General features: G+C 40.7%; 1 protein-coding gene across 1 annotated transcript in view; it reads left to right on the top strand.

Moving 5' to 3' along the window:
• The first annotated feature begins 8,656 nt into the window (after window positions 1-8,656).
• CPXM2 (carboxypeptidase X, M14 family member 2) overlaps window positions 8,657-15,854 on the top strand; it is a 72,461-nt gene continuing 65,263 nt past the window's right edge. Inside the window, exon 1 of the mRNA XM_018078529.2 lies at window positions 8,657-9,188. Coding sequence (XP_017934018.1) covers window positions 8,660-9,188 — 529 coding nt within the window. The 5' untranslated portion in view covers window positions 8,657-8,659. The remainder of the gene's footprint in view (window positions 9,189-15,854) is intronic.

The following is a 15,854-nucleotide window of genomic DNA, read 5'->3' on the forward strand; positions in this document are numbered from 1 at the left end:
ACACAGCTTGGTGACAGGGCAACACAATGGGACAGGCATTTCCAAAGAACCTACTAAATAAATTGTCTTCCATGGGACTTGAGGGACTAAGGATGGAAAAATGATGCTTCTGTAACAGTTTGAATTTGTTAGAGATGATCCAGATGAAGGGTGTGACATTTTTGATGAAACTGATGTTCAAATGACTTTACTATTTATAAAAAATTGTGACCTCATATGACTGTGACCTCATTTAAAATACATGTAAAGTACCCTTAAAACCTAAAGCTGTCACTGAATATTAAATAATCAAAATATGTGAGTACATGATGGGGTTCTCTGAAGACAGAGGAACTACTTTTTCATTTTTCCTTATTTGCTGGCAAAGAGGCCTAGGGTAATATTCCCTGCAAATGATCTGGAGCCTCTTGTGAGTTTCTGCCTGAAGTGAATAAAATACAGATGATGAATGCATTTGAAAATGGGTGTTTATATTCAGAAAACACATCCTATTTAATGTAGCTTCAAACCACCTGTGAAACGAGATGGGAAAGATAATTATGGTACAGTGTTGGCCTGCATAAATATCAGGCCGACCTCAAGGCTCATGTCTGCAGATGTCCCATTCCCCAGGTTTCCAGCCTTGCAGGAGGTCTGCTGATCTCATTCCAAAACCACTGCAAATCTTCTGAAGCCTTCCATGAAATGGAGCCCCGAGCCTGTGGTCACTGAGAAATAGAGAGGGGAGATAAAGCAGAACACAGTCACGAGTGTGGAGGCAGATCCTGGGAGAAATATTTGTACTGAAGCCTGGGAAAGTGACCCTGAAGGATCAGGGAGCCTCCTTGACTTTACAATGTCTCATCATCTGGAGAAGCACCTTGACCCTTGCTCAGCTGGCCCTGGACTCAGCCTCTCCCCTGACACGCTATGATCAATGTTATACAAGATTAAGAAGAGGAGGGCCCATCCCAAGGCAAATGTGTGGGGACCACAGGAAGGACAGAAAGAGAAGGTCATAAGCAATAGCAGCATCCTTAAAAATGCCAGGAAAACTTTGAAACTGCTTCATGCCAGTTTTTTTTATCAATCCTGTGACGGCAATAAAAAAGAAATAAAAAACTCCCTTGTCTGGGTGCTGTTCAAAGGAGACAGCAGCTCTTCTTCCTGTTAGTCACAAGTGATTTCCTTTCAAAAATATTATCACTACTGTCATTGTCATTATTTCTGAGATAAACCACTTAAGTCCTGACAGATGCCTCTGGAAATTACTCCCTACTCTGCTGACAAGCTGAGATGTTTCACTTGGACCATGTTTACCATAACCAGTAGGAGGCAAACAAACCCATATCTGAGCTGCACTGTGGGGTGTATTTGGCTAAATTTCACTCTTTTCAAAAACAAATTCAGTAACCCAAGTGATAATGATACTCTTGAGGGTCTAACTCTGTTGGAGTCAATAATATGTCTAACAGTGTTGATCTCATTAATGGGTGGGATATACAACCACACCATGAGAAACACACTTTGTCTTAGAGATCTTTTAGTTTAAACACACAAAGGAGGTTAAAAAGGGGGATGCTAATGCCCCAAAGATCCCTTTCTACCTAAGCTATTCTATGATTTTTGGAAACTGAATACTTAAGATAGAATTTAAAATGTGAGGTAGTCTTTAGTATCCTGCATTTTTTGGCAGAATTAGGGCCAAGTCCTATGTGGAAAAATATATTAGTGCCTTTCAAACAGTGGAACTTTATAATTTATGTTAGGCCACCTCTCAGTAAGCATCTGCATAGCCTTAAAGCTTCACCGTGCCTTTAAATCCTATCACTTCATCTCAGATAGCTGTGTCCAACATGCTGGCACAAGGCCTTTTTTAATGGCTATAAGTCAAGTTCAAACAAGTTTATTACACAGCTGTGAAATTATATTGGCATATCTGGTAGTGTAAGTCTGACATGAATCCTTGATGACTTTTGTATGACAAGTGAAAACTCATTTCATTGCTTTCCTCTCCCTTTAATTCTTGCATTTTCACTGTTTTCATAAATGAATGCACTGTGAAGGGTACTTCCAGCATATTGACAAAAACATGTGATTATGAAGATAAACAAAATCAGATCTCACCACCTTCAAACATTCACTAAAAACTGCACTAAATTAAATTGAATCTGTTTGGATTTGGACTTAAGTTATGCAGAGACATTGTTATCATATGAAAATATCACATTAAGTATTTATTCACCCAAACGAATCCCAGCCACGAATACTGTTTGTATCTGAAAGGAATAATTCCTTCCTGTTCTCCATTTAAAACACAATCCTTAAATATAGAAATTTTAGAGACTACTCTTTGATGACATTGCCTTTACCAGCTCTATCACATTTAACATGACAAAGATTACTACATTTATGTACCATATTCTGTCCCCAGTGGAGTTTCATTCATGACTTCTCAGGCTGTGAATATTGAAGAAATCCCAGGAAAAAATGCCCTTTAAGTTGGTTTCAGACAAACCCCAAGCTGCATTTCCCTGTTGCTGCCTGGGATGTGTTAAACATGCTGCTCACACTCTGCATGGCACATGTACAGCAATTTTAGGCCAGGAAATACCAGACTGAAATGTGAGAGTCATTACTTTTTGAAATTCGAATGTTGGCAGGTAGGTGATGTCCATGGGAATTTGCTGGAAGTGGCTGTTTTCATACAAGAAAACCAAAAAAAGGTCATTCCAGACACTCGTCACCCGCAGTCCTGGCTGAGTGCACAGCAGGGGCATTTCATCCCATTTTCTCCAACTGTTCCACATAACTGCTGTCCTCCAGTCATCCCTCTTGTCTTAATGCTGTCTCAGTTTTACAGTTAAAATAAAATGCACATTAAATTTGCCCATTTTTAAACGATGCAAAGAAATCTGAACCATTGACTAATGCAGACATACAGTCCTTCCAACGCTGGTGAAGCACCACAACTAAATAGTATTAAACAAAATAATATTACTTCTCTTTTTGTACTGCTAGTATTACAGAATTTTTAATCACAAGGAAGCCTCTCAAGTCCCTTTCCTAGTGATAATCCTGCTGGCTGTGGTCCAGCAGTGGTTGCCAAATGCCAGGGCAATGTGTTGTCAACACAAAATCTACAGTCATTCTGGGACATGAAGAAATGTAGTTCCCATCATAAAAAAAAACAAACCCCAAAAAACCAACCTACTACATTCTTTGCAAAAATGTCAGAAACGCTTTTAGGCTTTGTTTATGTCACAAGTTAACTTTGTCTTTCTTGAAATGCTGTTTCTTCTCATGTGTTCAGCACAGAAGGAAAAAGTAAAGAAAACTCTGGTAAGTATATGTAGAGAAATGGACTGATGCAGATGGATTTGGTCTAAATATCCCCAAATAATAACGATGCTGGGTGAAGTCTCTGCTTGACATCCAGAGCATTTCTGTCATGAACTGATCCATCACTCTGAGGTGCTCAAAACACGAAAATCCCACAATTCCCCTTCTGGCTAAGAAAAGGGTTCATACAGTGAAAGTATTATCATAGCACAGGGAAGTATAGGAGAACAAGGAACTTTTGTTTCCATGGCAATCCGAGCTCCTTCTTCAGACACAAGCACAAAGGCAATATGCTGAATGATTATCTGAAGGTCATGTTGTTCTTAGGAGAAAAGTTAGGGAGAATGCACTGGGCTAATTTCCCCAGTTGGGATACACACTGCATTTCTAAGCAGTTAAAGTAAACAACTGATGAAGGAAATAATTGCCTTCATTAATGTCATCAGTTTATTTTAAAGTCTGTTTGCCCAAAGGAAACAGCAGCCTGTTCATGAGGATAATTCACATTTTGTATCATTATTGCATATGCTCAGAGACAAATATTAAGATTCCATGTATATCTGGCATTCCTCACCTGGTAAAATATATTCCCTTTAAATTCAATGTATCTTAAAACCTACTAAAACATCTCCATGTGAGAGCTTGTTTACGTTTCCATTTTTGTGGTATGAACCACTCTGTCAAGGATCTGCCTAATCAACAAGTGTAAATGGGCTTTCAAATGCCAGGATACCCCGGGCATACATGGGAGGGATACACAGGTAAGCAGAACCTTGGCACCTGTCTCTGTTACATATGTAAGAAATGGGCATCAAAGGGACATATAAATGTTCAATTCAGTTTACTTTGTATTTCCCAGTGTCAGTTTTGGGTTTCCATTTCCTCTGAGCAGGTTTAACCTTGTTGACTGCAAGAGTAAAACGCTTTCTGTGGAAAAGAAAATTACTCTAAAAAGTGTAATTCTGTTTTCTTGCTCTGTTCTGTGCTTCCTGATTTAGTACAGATCTGAAGTACAAAGGAACAGAAACTTCACTGGTCTTCAGAAGGAAAGTTATTTTTAGAGTCATTTTGTTGCCAAAGCATATAGAAACCTTATGTGCTACCTCAGAAAGTTGCTGTGGAATGGCAAGGGAACAGAGATGCCTATTTCTTTGTCTCTGCTTTCCAATCACAGAGCTTTACTCTGACAAAAAAAAAAGATGCACATGTTCCAAAGAAGAGTTGCAGGAGTCCCAAAGTTGCTTGAAGTTGAATTAAATGTAAATGTGTGATCCTTGTCTGTGTCGTATAAATACAAATCAAGGTCTTGAACAAGGACTGTGCTTAGACATACAACTCTAACTCTCTTAAGTGAAAATGCAGTCCTGAATCTGAACTTAACAGAATCATTTAGTTGGAAAAGATTTCTAAGATCATCGTGCCCAAGCATTAACCCAGCACTGCCAAGCCCATCACTAAACCATGTCCCCAAGTGCCAGATCGACAGGTTTTTTAAATCCCTCCAAGGCTGGTGACACCACCACTGCCCTGGGCAGCCTGTCCCAATGCTTGACCACCCTTTCCATGAAGAAATTTCCCCTAACACCCAATCTAAATCTCTCCCAGGAGGGAGGTTGCAAGGGGCAAAGAAGAGCTGGGAGTGCCTCTTTTTTCTGGGGTGTTGTAAAATTGGCTCAAAATATGTGGCTTGAGAAATGTTACCCCAGCTGAGGGGGTAAACCATCATCTTTCATACAAATCCTTCTTGGGAACAGAGGGGGAAAATGCTGCTTGTTTGCAGATTACAGCATGTTGTGTTTCACTTCAGCAGGACAAAGATTTAAAGCAAAGTGTAGAATGACTTATACACTATCACTGGCATCAGTTCAGGAGTGGAGGATGAGGCTGGTTCCAGTTGCTGTAAAAAAATATGAGTTTGCTTTATCTCCTTCCACATCAACTGCAAGTTTTTACAAGCTGTTGTGATACTTCACAGGCAAAAGGAACAGCCCCCAGGCCCAAAACATCTGAGCCTTCAGTGAACTTAATACTCCTGTGCCACTCCAAAAAGAGAAAACACCTCCTTTCCTCTAAGTTGTATCCTTCTAGGATGCTGACAGATTAAAAAAAAAGAAAATAAAAACATCTCACTGTCAAGTAAAAAAATTCTGCCTAGAGACAGACTTTGCTGGCTGTATTCATGGACACCCCAAAAATAGAGGTGGGGCTGGAAGGGGCAGCAGTGCATCCATATGTGCATCCACATCCACAGAAAGTATTAAAATTCAAGTGAAACAAATATAGGGGACCTGGTGATTGACAGAGTTTTATACCCAGGAATAGATATTGATAGGTGTGTTTGGATGAACAAATCTTCCTTAAGGTAAGTACAGAGAGACAAGGGGGAGTTATTTGCAGTGACTGCCGGAGGTGGAGGAGCGGGTGTGGCACTGCCTGATGTTCTGCAAAGTTCTTGCCTGTGGAAGTGGAGTCATGCAGGAAAACCTGCCTGTCCTTGAGTGCCTTGCAGTGTCCTGGTGGGCACATCCCCACAGCTCACAGAAAATGGCTCTCCAAGCCACATCTACGGGTCTTTTAAATTCCCCCGGGAATGGGGACTCCACCACTGCTCTGGGCAGCTGTGCCCGTGCTGGAAAACCCTTTTGGGGAAGAAATGTTTCCTAATCTCCAACCTAAACTCCCCTGGCACAACTTGAGGCTGTTTCCTCTCATCCTGTCACTTGTTCCCTGGGAGAAGAGCCCGACCCCCATCAGGCTCCAGCCTCCTGCCAGGGAGTTGTAGACAGTGGTAAGATTGTGATGTGTGATGTGGGTGACACTTGGGTGGGTATTTTTGTCACTTAAATGTATATTTTTTTATAAGTATTGCTTAAGTTCAGGTCTTCCCTTGGCAGGAGAAGATTTTTGCTGCTATACTCTATGCAGCTATAGTCATACATCTCTCTAGATACAGCTACTCTGCATTCTCACCTAGTAAAGGGAGACATCATGTTATAGTATATAAGATTAATTTTAATTAAAGCCTACACGGTTGTCTCTTTGTAGAACAGGTATCATATAGAAGAGAAAACACATGATCTTTATATACACACCTTGTAGAAATGTACACATGAAAAACTGTGAAATGCATATAATGTAAAATATCGCCAAATTTCAATCCTAAGGTCTTTAATTAATGTACACTTGACTTTATATTTTACAAAAATATCACTTGTTATGCTTGGAAATGTCTACAATTTTCTGTTTCTGTGTGTCCTTCTATGATCACTGCAATAAGTTAAATAGTGATTTTGCAGCTAAAGCTCCTTTAGTTACCAAAAAACCAAGTCCTTAATGATGTCATGGAAAAATTTATTTATCTACTTCTTCTCTAGATATGTGAACATTCATATTATTTGCACGAGTGACTGTGCTGCAAATGGCAACAAAATTATACATATATTCTGTAGCTTATGCTCTGCCCTCAGAAGTCAGGACCAAGGGGAGAAAGGACTGGATACTTTGGAAAGGGAAAACAAGAACAACTGTGAAATCACTAAAAGAGGATATTCAGCCTGCCCCTGAGCACAGGGAACAAGCAGCCTGCTTCTCACACAGCATATCCAGTAGGACTCAGTTCCTATTTTATTCTAGTTTTAGAATATAAAAATTTCTAAATTAAAAAAACCCATATAATTTAGATTTAAATTTTTTTAAAAAGTAAAAATTAAGGATAAAAATAGAATTACATTTTTCTAAAAGGAAGGACAACGGACACAGCATAATGACTAAGTTCCTTTTGGGGTTGCAACTAAGAAAGCAAGGATGATAATTATGTATATGGGCAGGATCACCCACAGTCTGGAAACCAAATATACCAAAAGATGCAGGTACTGAGATATAAAATGTTGTTTATTATGGTACCAAAATTATGAGAAACACACAAAAAATGTGAGCACAAAGGAAGAATAAAGACTGGGCAACAGATGCAATACTTTCTCCCAGCTGACTGGACCATGGCAAGAAATACAATATACATGATGAAAATCTAAGCTGGTATTTTCAACAGAGGAGTAGGAATTCATATTTCATGCAAGCCAACTGTTGCACATTTCCTTCAGCACTGAAGGTTATTTTAGAGGTATGAAAAAGATGAAAGATAAGATTTTACTCTCAGACAAATTGATTTCATTAACGACACTGGGTTGCGTGTGTGTAGCACAAAACATCCTGGGCTGTTGGGAAGATGTTTCAGAGAGAACAAATATCAGGACCATTCCAAAAAGAATGAGAAAAAGGGCCACTGATGAACAGTGTTCTTTCTGGTTTTTATTTGGACTGACTCCAGAGATTTGCAATATACCCCAGGAGAAGTCTCTTATAACTTGACACATGATACTTGTCAAGTTATATTAGTTATGGATAATTTACTGCAAGTTATTATGAAATAAACTACTACAAATTATAAGCTTATATAAAACTGTGTTATTTAAACTATATTATTTAAACCATAAGTTGTTATAAAATAACACAGCTATACATAAACTTAAACATATTTTTATATCTGTAAACTAATTTAAGTTATATATAACTTATTCGTGTCATATAAATGTAAATATAATTTATATAATTTATATACAAGTTGTATTATATATAAATTAATATATATATAGAATTATATATATATATAAATTATTGAGGAGAGGAGAGAGAGGAGTAAATATATAATAAATTTATATATATATATATAATTTATAATATATATATAATATTATAGAGATATAAATTATTGATGTCATGTAAATGTAAACTAATACAAACAAGGGAGGCCGTGATTGGTGCTGGAGAGGGATTCTTCTTTGCAAACGCCAAAAGGGGAAAAAAACATACCACAAAAAGGAATACAGCACAATATATATGGGGCGAGGATTATTTGTCAGCAGCCCACATCCCATATACCCTCCTGCATGTCCAGGTGGCAGGGCCAGCAGGTGACCCCTGCCAGCCACAGGCTCCGTGTGCCCACCCCCTTCTGCGCAGCATCTCCAGCGGCAGGGAAACCCTCTGGACACGGGCTGGGAGGAGCAGGCCGGCTGCCAAGTTTACTTTTCTTCCAATAAACCCTCTCGTGGATCAGCCGCGCGTGGGAAGACTAAAGAAACTGTTTGGGGGTTAAGCGGGAACTGTCGCGTAACTCTGGGCTTGGGGGAGAGCAGCACCGACCACCCAAAACTGCGAGGCAGGAGAGGAGAAGCAGCGAAGCTGACGGTGCTGGGGATCCCACCTGGCAAACGCCGGCGGAGCGGAGCGTTTGTCCGTCTGTCCGTCCGTCCGGCTGGCTGAGGATCCCGAGGATCACATGAATCCCGTCCTGCCCCCTCCCTCCGCAGCCCCGTCCCGCTGCGCTCCTCGCAACTCCTGCAAACTCGCCCAAAGCAGAGGCACTTCCCACAGGCAGCCTCTGCCTCTCCTCGAGGGGCTCTGGCAGCTGCCAAAACTCTCTTTTCCCTCTTTCCAAATAAAGTTCCAGCACTCGCAGAGGAGATTCCCGCAAAAGCAAACGATGATTGCCCGTAGCAAGAAAGGCTCATGTTCTCAACTCTGCCTCGCTCTCTGCACCTTTGGGCTGGCGCTGCTGGGGGATGTGTCCCGGGCTGTACCCATGGACGATCAGGATTATTACCTGCAGGAAATTACCAACAGGGATCATTATTATTCCTTTCCATATCCCGGGGAAGAGTTTTTTCCTTTCACGGAGCAACCTGGAGAGGAAGGACCTCACCGCGCTGCAGAGACAGAGGAGCACCCGCGGTTCAAACCCAGCAGGAAAGAGTTAAAACCGAAGAAGAACAACAAAAAAGGAAAACCGATTCTTGAAACGCCACCAGGTAACTTTCCACCTCCTCCTCCAGAGTTTGGAGTCTGCTGAATCTCACGTTGCCTGTAACTTTTTGCATCAATCAATATCCAGCTAATGGCAGCCTTGGCAATAATAACAATAAATGTGGTTGTGGTGATGATGATGACAACACATTAATTTTTAATATTCTACAACAGATCTGCAGAACTTTTACTACTTTTTAAGCCTTTCCTTATCTAGTAAAGAGATTATTTTGGAGTTGTAATGTATTCATGCTGCTGTACTCTGGCTAGTATATGGACTTTTCCTTCTTAATTATTCTTAATTACATTTGACAATTGGCATGTTGTGAAAACTGCTGTTCTCTAAGCAAAAGAACAGAGATAGATTCCATAGTAAAAGGTAATTGCATATAGTGACACCTCTCTTTATCCCTTCTCTCTTTAATCTGAGAGGTTACTGAATTAATTTTACTTATAAACCTGTGAATTTCTTTGAGATTTCACTCTGAAGCCCTCCAGAGGAAGATATGTAAACAGAGATCTTCCTGTAGAAGACTAGCCTCTAACAAGCTCACTTTAATTTTTGACCTGCAAAATAAAGAAATTAAACAGCAAAAAAAAATGCCTTATAATCAAATGACCACCCTTAATTCCATTTTCTGTTTTCTGCACTTGATTAGGTGAAAATATGCAATTATTATAGTTTGCAGAAACTTGATCAGTTTTTACCACCCAGTTGTTCCCATCAAGACCTAATTGCACCACCCTGGAAGAAGAGTAATTTCTTTCTACGTTCTCTGACTGTCTGGTAGCTACTTTACTGGTTTGGGATACTTAGGAGTGAGTTTGGTCCATGAACTTTAGAGCTGTAAACTTTGGGGGCCAAATCCCACCCCCCCAACAGCTGAACTCCCCTTTACTTCTGATGGAAACTTACTGTTAACAGCTGGAGCATATGGCACAAATTTTGTGATTTAGAGCCACTAGTACAGCAAAACAGAGGATCAAGGGTTGTAGATTGGCTTTAACTTTGCCCAGTTACATCTTGCACATAGTAAACAAAATATTTTAAATTTAATGTTAACACCAACAGAAATTAATTAGCATTTGACTAGCAAAGATATGGGCTTTTAAACTAATAAATAGTGATAAGAAAATATAATTTCTAAAATCTGGAGAACCGTTTGTGGGGCAGGCAGAGCAGCTTGTCAGTGTAAGTCAAGGCAGAGTCAAGGAGGAGAGCAGAAATATCTTGTCTGGGGGAGGAGAGGCACGAGGCATCCATGGCCCTCTCTCCCTCAGGGCCAGCAGCCAGGCAGCAGCTTCCCAAGTGGATGATACTGCTTGGACCATCTCAAGAATTGGCTTATTAAGTGTGTTACATCAGTGCAGTCATTTTAGTCTACATTAGGTCATCCGAGATTGTTTTAATGTGATTTCTTTTGGTTTGTCTGTTTTTTGGGGTTTGGGGTTTTTTTAGATTAGGAAGAAAAAAAAAAAAGATTCTGCTTTCCACCTCCACAGACTGGATCAGGAGGGCAGGGAAGATAGGGAACAGGACAAGGGGGAAGGGCTTCCCACTGCCAGAGGGCAGGGTTAGATGGGATATTGGGAAGGAATCCTTCCCTGTGATGGTGGGGAGGCCCTGGCCCAGGTTGCCCAGAGAAGCTGTGGCTGCCCCATCCCTGGAAGTGTCCAAGGCCAGGTTGAACAGGGCTTGGAGCAACCTGGGCTAGTGGAAGGTGTCCCTGCCCATGGCAGGGATTGGAATGAGATGGTCTTTAAGATCCTTTCCAATGCAAACCATTCCATGATTCCATGGGAAACACGTGGAATTTAAAGGTACCCAACTAGGTAGCAGGGTTTTTCTTCCTTAGTTTTGTGAAGTCAATACATATCTCCATCCTGGGATGTTCTGCATTTCAGCTTTCCTTTCACCTTCCCTGTTGGTTTTTCTCAGTTTCCCCAGCATCATGGCTTCACACTTACTCCACCAAACACGACAGTGATGAGAACATCACCCAATCCACCAGGGCAAAGTTAATTTGTCTTTACAGACAGGCATCTTCCTCATTCCCCACATGCTGCACTGAACACCTTACAGCTGCAGAGAAGGCAGCAGACATGCCAAACTACCTTCATCCCTGTGGAATGCTCATCTTGTCCTAATCTGGTTTGCTTTGTGCATTGTAGTAACAGCAATATGAAATTCAAACTATCTCCCACTAGGAGCTGAGCCCCTAAGGGAGCATAGTGAAGTCTTGCAGACAGTCTTCATTTGGTCATTTTCTAAGAATGTTAGATTTTGCAAATGGAATCACATTCGTTTTTCTGTATAGGAAATTAAGGAATCAGAAAAGTTTTTAAAAATGAGACTTTCTCCTTCCCCAGAAAACGCTACACTGTGGGCCAACCAACTGACACAGGCAGGATTCATCTTCTGTTTTGCTGGTTTTCACTTCCCACCTTACCTCATTCATTTCATGCCTGCATTCAGTCAGGTGAGGTCCTTCCTCAGCCTCCTTCTCCCCCTCTGCATGGCCAAACACAAGGTCAAGGGGACAAGGGTGGAGGCTCCTGCTGCACCACCAAAAGCAGCTGGAAATGGCTCAGTCCCTCCTCCCACAGCAGGCTTGTGCCCTTTGGGCACAGCTGAGCTTCCAAGCTTTCACCAGCCCTGTGAAATAAGAGGTTTTAAAGCCTGTGAGGTTTAAAAAAAATAGCCAGAGGTACGAAAAAACAACTGATCCCCCTCCATCAAACTCCTTGATCCAGCTCCTGGGCAGTTGACATCAACTCAACAAGCTGACTGTTAGGCTTGTTTAAATATGGGAAAATTCTTAGGATTTCCTTGGGAGCAGCTGAACTATTTGAACTGCAATAGGCATAATAAGCCCTAAGGCAAACACCCAGTGAGGGAAACTGTCACCAAGTGTTAAAGATGTAAGTGAAAACAGCGGGGTTTTAGCAGGAAATTGCATTTGTCGGGCGATTTGAGCTACAGTATTAAAAATTCTGGCTATAATATTTGAAATTTCTCCTTACTTCTTACTCAAAAGCAGGCAAGGGTCAGGTCCTGCCAGGGCAGTGACTGTTATGCTTATTAGCATGTCACTGTGTCACCAGGGATTGGTTTGAAATGAAGATGTGAAAATCTGGCCCTTCACAGAGATGTCTAAATGTGAATTCATACCTATATTTTCTCAAATTTTGATGTTAAGAGGCCAGCAAGAAAGAATAATAGCAGTTGTCAAGCAGATATCCATGAATAATAGGTATAAATCTGGTTGGGTAAGGATGTGTGCTGTGTATATATGTTTATAACTATGTGTTTATGCACCTATCCAGAAGTGGAATTAATTTATTGGACATGCAGTAAATATAAAAATTTGGGGGTTGTGAGGCTCACTGGCAGCCAGGGCATGTGGGATTAATTAATTGTAGCAAACAATAGTCTGGCTGGGAGCTGGGATGAAGAAAGAGGGGGAATGGGAACGTGTGATCTGCCCTTTGGCTGAGCAGCTGGTCCTGATCAGCCCCAGCTTTGAATCAAAGTGGAAATCAAATGGAACAGTCTGAAGGACACAGCACAAAACAGATGACATGGATTCAACTTATTTAAGCTAATTACTGAAGGTGGTGAGAATATAGATATTTGTAATCTGTGAAATATTAATGGAGAAAGAAATCCCGTTGAGGCCAGCTGGGTTGTAATGGGATGTAATTTAAAAAAAAAAAGATTATAAGAATCAATATTTGCAGATACTGGATTCAGGTAACAAATATCAATCTGCCTCCTTGCCCTTTAAGTGACTCATAAATTAATTGGTACTAGGTCATCCTTGGAAGGTAAACAGTTGGATTGACAGTTTTTTGTATATATGTGTATTTCCATTTTCCAATTCTGTCCTTGTTTGAACAGGCCTCTATCCAAAGCCCATTCAAATCAGTGGAAAGAGCCTTGTTAACATCAGTGTTTTCTTTTTATGAGGCCTTTAATAGAGTTTAATACGTGGCATCTCAGCTACCATCTGTGGGGCAGATGCCTTCAGAGTTTGGGGTCCGAGTACAGCCCAAAATTCATCACTGGGAGGTTTATGGGGTGAGGTCCCAGTGAACACTCCTCAGTGCTGCACATTGCTCTGGGCCATGACTCAGCAGTTCCCACTGTCAATCCTATTGCCCTCAAATCTGCCACAAATAAATCCATAACGATTTTGATTTGATTTACAAGACTTGCAGTTCTTGTTCTGGCCATGTTTCAATTCTGATTGCACTTAGAAAAATAAAGCAGTGATGTCTATTTATATGGCAGTGCTCAGAATGGGGTTTAGTGCACATTTGTTCTGTATTTCACCAGTGTTTCCCATTGTTTGATCTCTGCACAATCCAACGTGTGTCTGTGTTAGTGATCGTGATTTCTTTTGTCTTGTCTCATTTTAGAGCTTTCCCCAGGCTTGATGAAGCTCTTCAGATGCATTGCTGTTTACTTGCCCCAGATTTGTTTCTTTCTGTGTGATTTGCCACCTGTTCAACAATGTAATTCTGAAGGTTTTTAGTTTTCTATTTCTTTTTCGTTTATGTAGTGCATCAGAATCCCTTGGATGGGTCAGGACTCACTGGGACTTGGGTGTCAGGAGTCACAAAGGGAGGCAAAGAGAGGATAAAATGGCCAAGGCAAGCAATCATGAAAATTATCTTGGAGAATGAATTTGGATATATAACAATAAACTGATAGTACATTAATTGAGGTGTTTATAAAGATATGAGATCATAAAACCTGGGAGAAATTAATAAGTGAATGAGGAAGAAAAACTGAATCTTAGAGATGTTATTCGGGAAAAAATGGAGATATTTTAGTGCAAAATGGTGGCAAAGATCTGAAGAGCGTGTGAAGCTAAAAACTGACAAGTTTATGGTGTAACTGACATTTGAATCCTGAATTTTTTCACTGGAAAGAAGATTTGAGAGTGATATGTAAGGTATTGAACTGACAGCTGAAAGCACTTAAGAAGTCACCAAGATACACCAGGTTTCCAGCTAGATCAGAAGGAAACAGAAGGATAAGGTAGCCTGTGAACCACCATTTCTTGGCAAAATTGGAAAAGGTGGAAAGGGAGAACACTGGAAACAGGCTGGAGGTGTAGGTCGAGAGTTAGGAGGAAGTCTAGGAGCAAAGAGAGTCATCAAAGTCAAATTTTTCCAAAGATGTTTAAAGTCCAGCGTGTTGAACTTTACTGGCACATGGAATGTCTCAGAGCCCTGGCTGTGAGGAAGGCATTGGGAACACTGGCAAGGTGCCTTGGAGTGGAAGGGGAGGACTGAAAGCCAGACAGGGCAGGGGACTGGTGTGGGTTTGGGTGGGAGCAGAGCCAGCGGTGGCTCCGGAGCACGACGGGGAGCGTAGAGGAAAGGTGTGAGCAGAAATGGGGCGGGAGCTGGAAATGTAAAACAGATTCAAGGGGAACAGCAAACAGGCTTTTGGGTTAGGGAACTGCATCAGAGGGTAAAAGGAGGGTTGGGAGATGGCTGTGTGCATAGGCTGGTGGTTAAGTGAAGGTTATTCAGTGATAAATGACTTGTACAGGAACTAAGAAGAAGGAAGCACAGAATTTCTCATATGGTGCGTAATCACCAGCTGCTGTTTTGTGGTCCATTGGTATCTTCTCTCTTAAACCTTGTAACTTCCCTCTCTGAGAAGCCTAGAGAAAGTGGAGCACGACCTAGAATGTGTATTTTAATTTTAAAGCTTTTGCTTGAACTTCTTATAACAGGAACTTTTAAGAATGAACTTATTGGCCCTAGGTGCCTATCCCATGAATTTTAATATGACCTGTGTCACATCATAATTGCCAGATGTGACAAGCAAAGATGAAAACATGTGGCTTTTAATGAGCTTTCTTTCATCTACCAGCTTCTATTTTCTCCTCAGCACTTATACAAATAAGGAGAATAATGAAATGTAACACAGCCATTCAATTTAAGAGCCCATCCTTTAAAGACTGTCACAACAAAAGAGGACAAAGGATGACTAAGAATGAATAATGAGCAATGCCCTCAAAATTGGCCAAACTTTTTTGATTAGTATCTTTCCTTACCCATGGCTTCAATGAATAATGTAACATGAGGAAAGAAAAATCAGAATAAACAGATCTGATTATGCTAGAGAAAACCATTTTCCATGATAATTCTCCTAGCAGCTTTCTCTGAATTCAAACTAATTTTTAGGGTGAGAAAAATACCTCTTTAAAAACACCTCTTTAAAAAAGGGATGGTTTCACTGAATAGATTTTAATAGTATGAACCTGAACCTAGGCTTGTTCCTGAAATGCCAGCATATTACAAGACACTCATTAGTTGAATTCAGTCTTGGTTTTTAATGTTATTCTCTGTTCAGTGAGCTGGCTAGGCAGGTCAATCCAATGGTTCACAACCAAATTTTGCTTATTTCTTTTGGTTTTGGAATGAAGGCTTCTGTCAGCTCTGTGAACTCAGAATCTGTAAAAAAGATGAAATAATGGAAGTAGAAGCTGTGGTGCAGAAGAAGTAATTTCTTGAATTTTCAATGTCTGAGCCTTTTCTTCCTGGGGTTTTTAAGTGTTGCCCATTTCACTGTCTGTGTAAAGAGCAGACTACCAAAAGACTGGTCATCTGAGTACAGAGCTGGGATTTGAGTGTTGTATTCACACATA

Source organism: Manacus vitellinus, unplaced genomic scaffold, assembly GCF_001715985.3.
Source record: "Manacus vitellinus isolate BGI_N305 unplaced genomic scaffold, ASM171598v3 scaffold_40_pilon, whole genome shotgun sequence".
Classification (NCBI taxonomy): domain Eukaryota; kingdom Metazoa; phylum Chordata; class Aves; order Passeriformes; family Pipridae; genus Manacus; species Manacus vitellinus.